The sequence below is a fragment of the Pezoporus wallicus genome, unplaced genomic scaffold, assembly GCF_028554395.1.
Source record: "Pezoporus wallicus isolate ANWC-B61680 ecotype Strahan unplaced genomic scaffold, APGP_CSIRO_Pwel_v1 contig_6520, whole genome shotgun sequence".
In the NCBI taxonomy this organism is placed as follows: Eukaryota; Metazoa; Chordata; class Aves; order Psittaciformes; family Psittacidae; genus Pezoporus; species Pezoporus wallicus.
Genome location: NW_026636887.1, coordinates 1,130,697 through 1,144,831, shown reverse-complemented (window position 1 = coordinate 1,144,831; position 14,135 = coordinate 1,130,697). Strand labels below are relative to the sequence as shown.

The 14,135-nt window shown below is 42.1% G+C and overlaps 1 protein-coding gene across 3 annotated transcripts in view; it reads right to left on the bottom strand.

The window, feature by feature from the left end:
• The window catches only part of PCCA (propionyl-CoA carboxylase subunit alpha), a 283,684-nt gene extending 272,429 nt beyond the window's left edge, over nucleotides 1-11,255 (bottom strand). For all 3 annotated transcript variants that reach the window (XM_057402101.1, XM_057402102.1, XM_057402103.1), the window contains exons 1-4: nucleotides 11,125-11,255; nucleotides 3,663-3,740; nucleotides 527-574; nucleotides 362-430 (exon numbers count right to left, since the gene is read on the bottom strand). In XM_057402101.1, the coding sequence (XP_057258084.1) occupies nucleotides 362-430; nucleotides 527-574; nucleotides 3,663-3,740; nucleotides 11,125-11,187 (258 nt within the window). In that variant the 5' untranslated portion in view covers nucleotides 11,188-11,255. The remainder of the gene's footprint in view (nucleotides 1-361; nucleotides 431-526; nucleotides 575-3,662; nucleotides 3,741-11,124) is intronic.
• Nucleotides 11,256-14,135: the final 2,880 nt, after the last annotated feature.

Genomic DNA, 14,135 nt, shown 5'->3' with positions numbered 1-14,135 from the left:
ATGGAATAGAAATATCCATCAGCATCCTTCAGTTTTAGCAGACATCATGTACACAAAAAAAATTTAGGTTCCACTGCCACTCTTACACTTGGTGCACGTATCTACTAGGTGTTACTGCCCAGCTTAATCCAGGAAAATAGCAAGGTTAACATTTACACGAGCTAAAACACAGTTTTCACTAAAAAAGAAAACAAACCATACTAAATACTTGTCCAATCCTCTCTACCCTCCCCTTCAAGCACATGGAGGAAAATGACATATGCAAAGATACTTCAGAATTGCCAACATTCCCACAACTAGTAATCAAGAAGATTGAGTTACTAAGAAACCCGTCTGCTATTTGAATTCAAGTAGTACTTACAGCATTGGCATCAACATCACTGTGTATGGCAACTGTTTTAATCCCCATCTTCTTACATGTTTTGATGACCTACCATATAAAAGATGACAATTATCAATACTGAAAACAGCAATAGTTTAAGAATTAACTACAAAGAAAAAAAAAACTTTAAGATTACATACTTACTCGGCATGCGATCTCTCCTCTGTTGGCAATAAGAAGTTTTTCAAAAGTCTGAAGGGAAAAGAATAATAAGAATCTTGAAGGATGAACAAAACAAGTTTTCTTCCTTCCAGAAATATGCATTTCTCCTCCACTACCACTATAAACCCGGCTTATCCATGAGCTTGTAACTAACTCTGAGATCACCTAATTTTAAAAGGGTTCTGCTGATTTAACAATGATGATACAGCATATAAACAGTATCTTATACTAGATCTATCTAGCACTTACACATGAGCAGAAGAAAAAGGTGTTCACTGCTCACACACCAGCATTCACTGGCTCTCCTTACCACACGCTATGCAGAAACTAGAACTCTATAGAGGTTCTAGGAGCCAGTCAAGTCCAAGAAAGAGACACACTGACGGGTATATTAGTCAGTACCTCCAACCATCAGATGACCCAGAATACAATACTCATCTCCTGTGGGAGATCTTTAAAACAAATTCCAATCATAAGGAGAGGTTCCTCTCTGCCTAGGTCACAGAGGGCAAAAAAGCAACATCTCCACCACCTACAGGCATGCTGGGTGAGCTGTACCAGCCTTACCCCTCCTTGCAGATGAGCCTCTTGCAAGAGGCCTGGTGAAATCCTGCACTGCCATCACCACACTGTTATACACTCAATAGTATGTAGCAACCAACACTCAACAGAACAACAAATCAAATTTACTACTCCCCTGAAATTCACTGTCACCTTTCACACTGGAATGCATTTAGATTACAAGCTGTCAGGAGGGAAGAAGCCTGACACCCTAGACAAAAAGTTCCCCATTAAAAAATAGTGGAGGAGCCCAGAGTTGCCCAGCATAAAAATCTCATTGTTGAGAGTAAGGGTTATTGCTGCCTCTGGCCTTGCCACTGAATGCCCATGTGCACTTTGATACTGCACCTGCTTGGTTGTAAATACAGACTGCCACTTTTCAGACAATCCTGGTTTACACACCCCCATTGCTTTCCACGTATCAGACCTAGCAGGGATGCAGCTTCAGGACATAGCACTTCAACGCAGTAATCGAACAGTCCTACTCTGCCTCCCATGCTCCAAATCAAAAAACTGGATAAGGAACCAGGAGGACTCTCCCCTTCAGGGGCAGCCCACAGTCATGCCAGGTCAGGTTTATCAAACTGTACCCTAAGACATTCAATAGCTATTCTCCTACACCAAACACCTGTTTTTCATATGGGCAGGAGGAGGAGAAGTACTGCTACTGCAACCATTAAACTCTATTACCCCCACAGTTCTGAGTTCATTTGGGGAGGGGAAGACAGGTGTAAGAGGAGAGGAAGGAACACTGCAAAACCCTGCTATTGACAGACTAGGGTATGTACTGTTTGCTCTCCTACTCCAAACAAACATACTCAAGATGTCCTTGACCAAATTTACTTCTTCAAAGTCATGGGTGAGCTGGCATCACACAATCAGATTAAAAGCACTATCACATGGCAACAACATGCAGAAATTAAGGGATAAAACCCTCCAGGTAGGAGCTGCAGCAAGCTTATCTGGTAGATTCAACCTGATCTGCTGTGGAATGCACACTCCACTGCCTAGAATACAAGCATACCCACACTCCACTGCCTAGAATACAAGCATACCCACACCCCACTTAAAACATCCTTAAGCATACTACAGCACCATCACAGGACCTAACAATTTGTTTGGAGAGCTTATTTAGCTGAAGAACTGGTCTAAAAACCCAGTGAATAAAACTGAAAGGTTTCAAACACGTTCATGCAAATGGTTCCCAAAAATACATTTCAGCATTCTGGGGTACCTGAAGTTTTTAAGCAAACAGACTTGAGGGGGAATGAAATAAAGCTCCCAAATACTTGGTATTGAAAAGCTTAACAACTCAAATACTTTATCAATGTAGTTCTTGGTACAAGAGTTGTTTTATTAATCACGTATGGTCACAGTGCAAGACTAAGTATCAAGATGTTAAGAATATTTTACATTAGTTTTAATTTTCTTATTCTGCAATAAAGACACTAACAGTAAGAGACTCGACTCTTGCTCCTGCCATTAAAGACAAGTCTCAAGTCCAGCACATAAAAAAAGCACATGCTGCTTTGAAGTAAGATGCAGCATTACTTATATCATTTTGACTAATTAGCTTTAAAAGGTCTCATATCAAAGGCTGTCTTTATGAAGACAGCGGAAGGGACAGTGAATGGAAAAAGCAGAAGAGCTTAAATTATCTGTAGTAGCCACTAGTTGAAATTACATCGCTCCTAGTTAAGAGAAACTAAACACCCAATTATATTGTCCAAGCATAACTATGCCTTTAGAAAAGGAATGGGACCTTGATTAAGCAAGGACCTTAATGATTCAAATTTGTTCAGAATAGTTCTTTGCAAGAACAGTTCTAAGTACATGCTATTTCCCCCTGTTTCCTAATACTGTTTCACTCCTGGTTAATTGCTTCTACACTGGTATACGGGCAAGCCTATCAGTCCTGAACTGTCAACATTTTCACTTTTCCATACTAGTGTACCTTCAGCTACATTATTTTTCCCAATGTGTTGCTTTAGAGGCCACACCAGGACAATCTCCCACAGGAAAAGTTTTTCTTGGCTCATAACTAAACTGAGATTGCCATTGCACAAGTCCCAAGATGAGTATTTACTATTCTCTGCAGGCCTTAAAGGCCAATCTTTATGCAAGCTCTAACAGTTCTGCCACTATTGCTTACTTTTGTTTCTAGGAAAAGAAAACTAGTCTTGCTAGTCTTGCTCCTGGGCGTTTTAACAGGCTTATACCTCCCACACCATGCAAAATATTATAGTAGTTTCACAATTATAACATGTTCAGACCAGTGTGTTAACTTCCCCAATCTCAGAACCACTTATCCAACCTTTTAAAAGGTATGCACTTGAAGTATCCAATCTTGACAAGTATATTGCAAAAGCAACTTCCTTTTTAAAAAAAAAAAAACCACCAAAAACATGCAAACATGCTATTAAGACAGTGACTGTACATCGGTTAGACTGGGAGAACTACCACTGTTAGTAGCAGCAGAGGGGAGAAGACAGCTTTAAAAGCCAAATATCAGCGATACAATAAACAAAATGTTAAAATCATGCACCATACTACATACCTTTTCATTTGGGTCATACACAGATGAATACAGTTTATGTGAAGGTATAAGGCACCATCTTGAACACAGTGTTTCACACTACAGAAGAAAAGAGGGAGTTAAAGGTTTTTCTCTGCTACAGTACTCCAGTAAGATAAAAACAGTTCATATACTGACATCTTGAGGAAACTCTTTCATATCCTTTCATTCCCCCACAAAGTAGATGAAAGCTTACAGATCTGTCCTCCCCCAAGCACACATCCAACAAACAGGAACCAGAAACAATTCAGAAGCTCTAGACAGAGTCATGAGCTTAGATATAAATCATTTTTTAATAAGCCCTCCACTACATCATCTTCTTTCCTTCTTGTTCCAAGAAATACCTAATAAGTAGTTTTCAAAAGAGCACGTGCACGCGAGTGTACACACCGGGGATAGGGAGAAGCCTTTGCTGGTACAGACCTGCTGGGAGTAGAGCAGGTAATGGTCTGGGCCAGTACACCAAGCAAAGTAGAATAGACTTGAGATGACAGTTCAGCTCCTAGTCTTCCCTACCAAAACCCCTGACAGTGGTCTAAGGAAGAGAGGCCTTTTTCTCCTCTCTGAGACTTTGCTCTGAGCCAGCTTCCACAAAGGCAGCTCTTACAGCCTAACAATTTATTATATGGCAGGAAAGAGCAAACTATACGTGCTATTTCAATGGATGATACCACAGACCTGCAAGTTTATCCAAAAGGAGATTGAGACAGGTACTTCTTAAGCAAGTTAATTCGACAACACAGTATCAGTTAACCATAAACAAAAAACAATCACACACATAAGTGATCCCCCACCAAAGCTGCACCAATACAGACAGCTCTGAGAGAACTAACTTGCCCACCCAGCTGGAATTAAAAAGACTGTAAAAAGCCTTAATACTGAATACTGTCTAGTAGGAAGCACAAAACACCAGTGACTGGAAACTGCCAGAAGCCAGGACCTGTCAATTCTGGCTGAAAGAACTGTTTTCAGAAGTTGCAGAAATCTAAGCAGTAGAAAGCAAAGGCTCAAAGGCAATTTGAAAAAAACAAACAAAAAAAATATATATGTGCTACAATCAAACCTACCACCACAGGTTTCTTTTGCATGGGTGTATTCTTCATCCAAGATGTGACAGCACAAGCTGTTTCAGGCATTAAAGAGGGAAGATAAAGTTAAGGACAGAATTCTGCCAGCTGCAACCACATCTACCAGCTGGTCATATCCAACATTTACAGAAGGACTGTAACACCTTCAGTGACTGTATTGCAATCTAGATCCTGTCAGAGGCAATCATAGAATGGTTTGGGTTGGAAGGAACCTTAAAAAACATATGGTTCCAACACCCCTGCCATGGGCAGCAACACCTTCCACTAGACCAGGTTGCTCAAAGCCCCATCCAGCCTGTTCCTGAACACTGCTAGGGATAGGACAACCACAGAAAAGCAAGGATACCTATAGCAGAAGCAACAGGGCATACTCTCCTACTCCAGAGTACATGCAGTTAAGCAGATTGAGTTCCTCTCAAACACTACTGACATTAGTGCTTGTGGGACCACAAATCATCTGAAGAAGGTCATAGAGAACACGCAAAAAACCCTACACCAAGTTAATATTACTCATAGAAGAAAGTACTTGTTAAGGGTCAGTGGGGCTAATCTAAATACTGCAGGTTGGGGGGGGGGGGGGAGGAGGAAGGAAAGCTTCTGAACTTTCTTGTAAACAACTTTCATGCAAAGCTAGCTTTGAAGGCCTATGGAAAACTAGAAAAGTAATGCCACAGATGGAGACTGGAACAAAAGGCTATGATGGGAAAATTAGTTAGCGTCAAGCTTAGGAATTTTAGCCATGTGCTGTCTTAAAGAAAAGCTCTGTTCAAACTTTTTATACAGAAAGAAAAAAATTACAAAACAAACAAAAAGAAACAAACCAAAAAACTGTAAAAGCATTAAGCCACACTCAGTTCGGTTTTCACACTACAGATTTCACATAAAAATCTTGTAATATCCTAACCTAATTATGCACCTATGTTTAAAAACTTAACTACCTCCTCACACACACTAGAATCACTTAGAAAGCCAGGTTCAGACCTGAACTGAATACATGTGGGGTAATTTCCTAAAACAAATCAAGCATATTGCTCAACTTCAATGTGAAATTCCAACTCTAATTCACAGTTTTGGAAAGAAGAGCTTGTGGGGTTTTGTATGTATCTGTACCAATATACACTAAGGTATAAGAGCTTGCTTAATCTAGAACCCACCTCAAAAAAAAAGTTTCTTTAGAGGTATGCTCTTAGCCACTATAAGCAATCGAATAAGTACTTAAAAATAAATGGACATTTTGTAAATAATGCACAGCTAGGTTTATAGGAACACTGCTAAATTGCCATCTCCAAACCAACAGCTACTCAGGTGTCACCTACCCCTGGGCTTCCAAGCTCCTGCTACAGGTAAGTTCATTAAAAGCTACACCAAAACCTCCAAAGAATTCCCAAACCACCAACTTGGCCAAGCCAATCTAGCTCTCAAGGTACACTCTTAATTGGCTGCTGCCCCAAAACCACACATGCTTTAAGTATTACACCTTACATAAAAATTTCCTTAGAACAGAGCCCAGAGAGCTCAGCTTGACCTAGTGACTTTTGTATCTTGCAAAACTAGAAGGCAGCAGAGTCACCAGGTATAACCTATTTTTGTCATGACTTGTTACTTCAATTTGACAATGCTTTTGACTCCTGAAGGCCCAAGAACACAGACTATACATTTATTAGAGCTCCACCCCAGACTTTTCAGTTTGGCTTGGAGTTTTCCACTTCTACTTAATCCTTAAAACACAGGTAGCATCAGTACTGTATTATGGAAAAGCATCCTGCTTTATCTATTAATTGCACAATAGCCAAACTGAGCTCAAACCTGAACAGCTGTAACAGTTACAAGTTCATGTAAATCAAACTAATTTATAGAAGATTATGCTCATCGCACACCACCTCTCTGAGTTCTAGAGGAGAACCTGCCTCCAGGGCCTTAGGAAATCTCTTTGGGGGGTTTAGAGACACTGAATACACAACAGCAACATAGAAAGTAAACCTGCTATTTAGAGATGGTTTACATGGGTGTGTTTAAAAGCTTATATGACCTTCATCAAGGAAAGAAACTTCCCTATCATACTGGTCATCTTGCAAAGAACTCATTGATACTGAGCTTTACAGGCAGAAAGAGGTCTTTGTGTTGAAACAGAGAATGCAGAGTTCTAGATCACAGGTAGGAAAAGCATCATATACCAACATCTGCTTTAAGAAGTCTGATATGGGAATGAATGTATATTTTAGCAATTACTAGAAATTACAGTAAGCAATGCCCAGTAGTAACAGCTAGAACAGCATACTTTCCACTAGCCACTAGTTCTACCTCTTTTAATTGCAAACAAAAATGTAGTATAAGGTTCTGCAAGATACACTGCACCATACATAGCTATTCTTTCACTCTTACCAGGTTTGAGAAACACTGGTAATTTTAAGAGGAAGAAAAAATAAATCTGTTTTTCATAACTGCCAACACAACACAAAAAAATACAAGTAAGGAAAATAATCCACTTAAGGCTACTTTTTTAAAAACTAGACCATTCCTACACTTAAGTACCTTTTGCTTCGTGCCAGTCCCAAAAGTTTGTACAGTCACACAGTGAACTGGACCAGAGAATATATCCAGCTGAGGCAATACTCACAAGGAGAGGGAAAAATGTGTTCTCAGCCACATTTCAGTCCATATCCACTTAGATATTCAAGCAGCAGCACTGGCACAAGTTGGATGGAGGCGGGAGTTCAAGAGGAACAGCCTACAATCAAAACCTACCAGATGCAAAAAGCTGGAATTGTTTCGCATGCAGGAGCTTAGACAGCTCCAGTAAAGCTAGCACCTGTGAAATAAATCACAGCACTGAAATAATCATGCAGGAATCACCAATGCAAGCATGGGACAGACCAAATAAGAAACTGAAAACATACTAAGTGTTTCAGAACAAAACTAAAATTGTTTTACTCAATGTAAACTTTAATGAACTCTTAACTTCCAGAATGAAGACTTGCCCATAGATGGCACGGCATGCTTTGCCTGCAGAATTGTATAATAGTTAGGTTTGGAAAGTACCTTAAGATCATCTTAGTTCCAGCCCCCCTGCCATGGGCAGGGATACCTCACACCAGACAACGTCGCTCAAGGCTCTGTCCAACCTGGCCTTGAACACTGCAGTGTTCAGGGATGGAGCATTTACCACTTCTTTGGGCAGCCTGTTCCAGTGCCTCACGACCCTCTCAGTAAAAAACTTCTTTCCTGTATCTAACCTGAACTTCACCTGTTTAGGTTTAAACCCATTAACCCCCATCCTATCACTACAGTCCCTAATGAAGATCCCCTCCCCAGCATCCCTATAGGCCGCCTTCAGATACTGTAAGGCTGCTATGAAGTCTCCACACAGCCTTCTCTTGTCCAGGATGAACAGCCCCAACTTCTTCACATGAGAGGTGCTCCAGCCAATCAAATCTGCCAAGACAGGCAATTCAAGTGTGTGATTGTGGAGCAGAGATTTGGTAAACATCTGCTGATGCTATTAGTTCTGACCAGCTTCTGGAAAGTAATCAGTTAAAATACTTGATTTTGAAGTTGCTCCAAATTGAAGGTAGAATCCAAACAGCTGCTCCCGAGAGCAAAGAGGACATCAGAAATCTCTACCTGTGGTATACTTTAAGACTGTTTGTCAGTACTCAAATCTGTAGTTTACATACTAGAAACTCCAGAATGGTTACATTCGTGTCCTCAGAGCAGTGACCATTTTAACTCCCTACCCTAATTGCAGATGATACCAATCTTGCTATCCCATCAGCCTAGTGCTTTTGGGCTCCTAAACAATGGGAAAATCTTTTCCCTGGAATAACAGCATGTGAAAAATAATGTCACAGAAGAAAGCAAGGAGCTCCCATTGTACAGATAACTTCCATGACTAAAAAATGGTGGGTGCATAGGTAACAACTTAAAGAGCTTAGATGGGTGAGAAACTTTCCATACATTTAGTTCACTGCTTAGAAAACTGATCTACATTGATCAGCAGTATTCTTGATCTCACAATGTATACTATTTATCACCTTTTTTTTCTACATTATTTTAATCAGTCTCACAGCTTTCTTGGACACATTTCAAGACTAAAATATCAAAAGCCATCTCATCCTCATTCTGTAGCTACAGCCTTCTTTCAACATCAGATTTCTTCTCAGCTCAAAAAATGCAAAGCATTCAGAAATTTTAGCTATATTCTAAATAGGACCAGTTCTGCATAAAGTTAAACAGAAGTGCTGGGCATCAGATTATAAAGACAACAATTAGTTAAATACAAGCTCACTGTTTTTGCCCTGTCTTTTCTCAGGTCATTTACTGATACCCACATGAGAGGGACAATAGAAGTTAAGGACAATTTATGAGGTACTGGCTGTTGCAAAAGAAAGTCAGACCTCCAAGCATATTAAAGTTTTAAGACATCAATTATATTATTCACCTATATCAGCAAGATACAAAAGAAACTATGAAAGTAATCCTCATGCTATTTTTTAAATGTTTTCCAATATACTTAAGTCTTGAAGGTGACTTTCACACACCAGTATTAAGGGATAGAAATTACTTCAATTAAGTCACAAGGGCTATTAGGTACCTATAAAGGCATTTTGTTTTACAAAGGTGTTGCTAATGTACCATTTCTATATTGTTTACACTGATGCAGTCAAATAACTGCACCACCCTTGAGATGTTAGAAAGGGGGCAAAGTAGGTCTTTGCCAGGAAGGCTCGAAAGGACTGACATCAATCTTTGCACTATTTAATGCAAAGTCTTCCACACCTATACACACACATATACACACACACGTGTATATGGCTACCAAAAATAAAGTCCTCAAACAGCACAAGCCCTCTGCTAATTCCAAATCATTGTCTCCAATCAAATTTCTTTTTCTTTGCTTTTCAAGAAGCTTCTTTGGGGTACACCTTCACAACAAAACAGGTTTGCTACACATATTTCCTAAGGAAAAATACTTCAGTAAAGCACATCCTTTTTAACTCTTTAATCCCTTCTCAGAATGCCCTGCCCATATAAACCATATATTTCGCATGATCCCTAAGGATGCGTGAAGAGTTCTTTACAGTATTGCTGTGGGGCTACATGTTTAGGAAGAAACCTATCCCACACCCTCAGGGGTACATAGAACAAGCATTTTCTGTGTGTTGCTCTTCTCCACCAGAACTCGCAGGCCTCCACACACATCTTCCTTTGTGGGGTTGGGGATGGGGGAGAGGGGAGTATAAATTATTCCTACTGTAAACGATTAGATTATTTTGCACCACTTTTCCATGTACAAACTAGCTGCAGTGTCATTCAACTGTTACACAACACTATGCTTGTTCTTACCCTAAATAATCTCTTTCATTTAACATAGCCTGTAGAAGACATAGCAGCTGCTTCAATGAAGTTACTCCACAGCTTAAGGAATAAAGCTTTATAGAAATTTACAGCCGACAGCAAATAAAAACATTAGTATAGTTCTGCAGCAGGTTGTTTCACATTTTCAGGAAGAGTAAGAGTAAAAAAACACCGCAAAGCTTTAAGCGACAGCTGAAAGATCCATGAGTATCAGGGGTAAAGGGGGAGGATACGACACAGTCCACAAAGCAGCAGCTTTTTCTTGTTAGCAGAGATTTTACCACTACAAATGGTACAAAACCACACTCTACCCTGAGGTTTTTATAAGCTCACGTTCAACAGAGGAAGAGGATAGATGGAAATTGGAAGTAGCCATGACCCCGTCCAGCAGCAGAAAATTAAGGAAAAAGGGGGGAGGGGGGCTAGAAGCAGCACTTCTGGCAACACAGAGAGAGGATACACCAAGCACAGGCTCCGGCATACTGCGAGCCCTCGGCAACCCGAGCCCAGGACCCAGATTTCGCAGTTTCCCGACTACCACCACCTCCAGGGACACGGCCAGGTCCCCGCCGCCCGCCTCAGCCACCGGCCCGGGGAGCACAGGCCAGCAGCGGTCCCTCGGGAGCTGGAGGGGCAGCAGCACCTTCTCCCTTCTCCTTACACTCTGCAGCCCGTCACCGCCGCAGCAACACACCACGGCCGCACACACGCTCCCCGGCGACCCCCCACCCAGACAGGGGCACCGCCGACAGCCCCAACCGTTTCGCGACCCCAGGAAGGACGGAACCCCCAGGTCCCACACACAGGGGACAGCACCTGCCCGGCGCTCCCCGCCGCAGCTCCTCATGAGAGAAGGGGTGACCCGGCCAGCCCTTCACACAGGGGCACCTCAACCACCACGGCGAGCGGCCTCACAGCTCAGCGCCGAGCAGGGGATAAGGAACGAAGCCGCACTCCCGGCCCTCTTTGGTAGGTCCACCCAGCGCCAACGCGGCCCTCACCCTGAGCAACGTCCAGAGCCCCCGACGGCCGCCCGCGGCCCCCCGGCGCAGCGCCGCCGCCATGTCTGTCACCGCCCTTTCACCCTCTGCGGCGCAGGGCCGGGCCGCCCGCAGCCAATCCGAGCGGCCGCCTACCGGGGGCGGGGAGTGCCGGGCCCCCCTCCGCGGGTAGCGGCAGCCGCCGGCCGAGCTTACTCGGGGCTGTGTGCCGGGCAGTGGGATATGTGCCGCGGCCTGCAGCAGGCCGTGCTCTTGTCTGTGCCAGCAGCGCAGGCATACCGCTGTGGAGAGAAAGGATCTATTAATCCACCGGGTTTCCCTGGAAAGCCCTGAGATTTTCCCTGGGAAGGCTGGCTGTGCCAGCAGACCAGACCCAGGCTCCGCTATGAAACGCAAGCGAGGTTGGCATGGGGAGGGGCAGGAGAGGGACGCTGCTAATCCTCGATTTCCGAACATCTGCGGAATTACTGCTCGGCTCCCTTGTACATGATACTCTGAGTCAGCCTGTTGTGAAATGACCTGTGCAGCTGGGCTTGGATTCACTGCCGCAGTTACCCTGGATCTCAGCTGATGGAAGTGCCAATCCTCATGTCACTCGTCATCCCTGGAAATGCTATGACTGTTTTACTGTGAGGAGAATTTATAAGAAGCATCACTTGTAACCATCTCCAGGTTTTGTTGTCATACAAAAAGCATAAAGCTGCCCACAACACTGAAGCATAGAAAAGATGTGCTCCAAGGTGTTTGAATCAGTGTTCACAAGGCAAAGGAACAACTGTTTTTTCTTCAGATAGTGTTACTAAAACAATGGTAATGTGGGAAAGGAGGGTAAACCTGAACCTACTCTTTAACTCTTTATTCTCATTACAGTAGCAGAGAAAAGCTATGGTTTGTGAAGCTGAAAGACAGTTATTATTAGCTAATGAAAGGAACTATGTTGTAGATAGATTGCAGTTCATCCAAGACATGCTTTGTCACAAAATCCCAATACAGCTAGAAGACAACAAAAAAAAAAAAAAATTACATCCATAGGGAAAACATGTATGTGCAACATACATAGTTATATTAGGAATAAGGCCCCCAGGCTTTAGACACAAGTTTGGTCCTCAAGCAGGGTAAGAGGACATTTCCTATACAGTCAGATGATTGTGTAACTGCAGTAACCATTGTTAGAGAGTTTTCATCAGCGCGCATTACTCCCTCAACTCACACACTACATCAACCCTTACATTTTTATCCCATACCTTTATAGTCCTCAGTAAATTCTCTCAGGCTCCACAGGCATTCACATCCTGCAGGAAGAACCAGGATGTCCCAGAACAGCCGGCATGCTTCAGGGAGGCCCTGGAGGAAGAGAAAAACTTCTGATCAACTGGGCTCACCCAGACATGGGAATTTTTGTAGGACTCTAGCTGCATGGTCCCCTCAGTGGAATACAAGTTCCTACTTGCATTTAAACATTATATTGAGTTTTTTGGCCTAGTTTTATTGGGTTTGACATCACTTTTTAAACTTTCTGTGTCAGTATTTATGTTCAAAGTGAAGAGGCAAAAGCTGTGACAGAAAGGAGAACACTGGGCTCATCTCTGCTGCATGCTGAAGGTATGTGAAAAGACTTCTCTCCCTTTCCTCCCAAGTGAGTAACAAAAATAAAATCCAGATTGGATTGCCTGTGTTGCATGTTTATGCATTTGCTGTGTATTAACACTGCGTATTAACAGTGCCTACAACTGCACAGATGGGAGCAATGCAAGAAAACTGTTCTTTGCAATTGATAGTCACAAGCAGACACCAGAGATTTTTTTTCAGAACACATGGAGAGTCTTGAAAATAAAAAGAGACCAAGAGCAAAGGGAGGTAAAGGCCACATTGTCCTTCACCACAGGCTCTGCGTTAGATATATTAGATGCACAGAGATACACACCACAACATCATGTTATTGGATTAGAACAATATCCTGAGGCGCTTGACGTCAGTTCCTCCTGCATGCATAAAGCAAACAGTCACATGGCATCACCAGGGTGTTTTCTTTTCCTCTACAGAGGAGATTCTCTTTGCAGGCCCCGGTTGAGGGATGGCAGCCACCTACAGAGGCACATCAAAGGAGGCCCCCCACAGCTGCAAAGGGAAACTGCCTGGGATTACACAGAGGCAGCGCAGCAAAGAGAAACTTCGCAGCCAGCTGGGTGCATAAAGAGCTTGATACAGTGAGAAATGGTCTAGTGCAAGCCTGTTTCCAAGTGAAGCTAAGGCTCCTCATGTGTGGAAGGGTCTGGGAAAAAAACCTCAAGCATGCTAATCTCTTTTCCATTTGTACATGAAGTCTTCTGCTTATATTTTGACTGACAGATTTTAGTAACATTCTTTTTGCTTATTCTATATTGAACTGGGTATTACACACAAAATATAAAATTTTATTTCTCTAAGAAAAGGGAGATGTCTGATGGATCAAGTTTATGCACAATTAATATTGAACATTAAAAAAAAGAAGCCAACAAAGAGAGGTTAACATATATCACCACTGGTAAAGAAGTTGTAGATATACAAAAAGTAAATTGCAAACATAAAGTATCTAGAATAATTAAAGGATATATGAGTTTGGATAAAAACAAAGACCCCAGTTTGGCATGCCTGTAAGCACATTTGTAATGCTATAACTCTCCATATATGCTTCTATCTCAATTACTAAAGCTATTAACATGCACAAAGTTAAGCAGGTTTATAAGAGACTGGAATACTGCGAAACTTATTTTTTCATTATTTTGAATGGGGAACTATAGCTTTCAATGCTGAAAATCTCCTCGAGCCCTTCTTTACAGCTGAAAGTTACCTTTGTCTTCTAATATAAATCCAAATTTACACAGGAATTTAGGCAGTTGTTGTATCATCACCTAACTTTCAAGTTGTAACCCAGGGAGCAAACTGGAGTAATTGTAATCCTTCTGCCTTTATCTGATAAGGAATATATTGTATCAGGTTTATAGAACATGAAATGCATTATGCACAAAAGC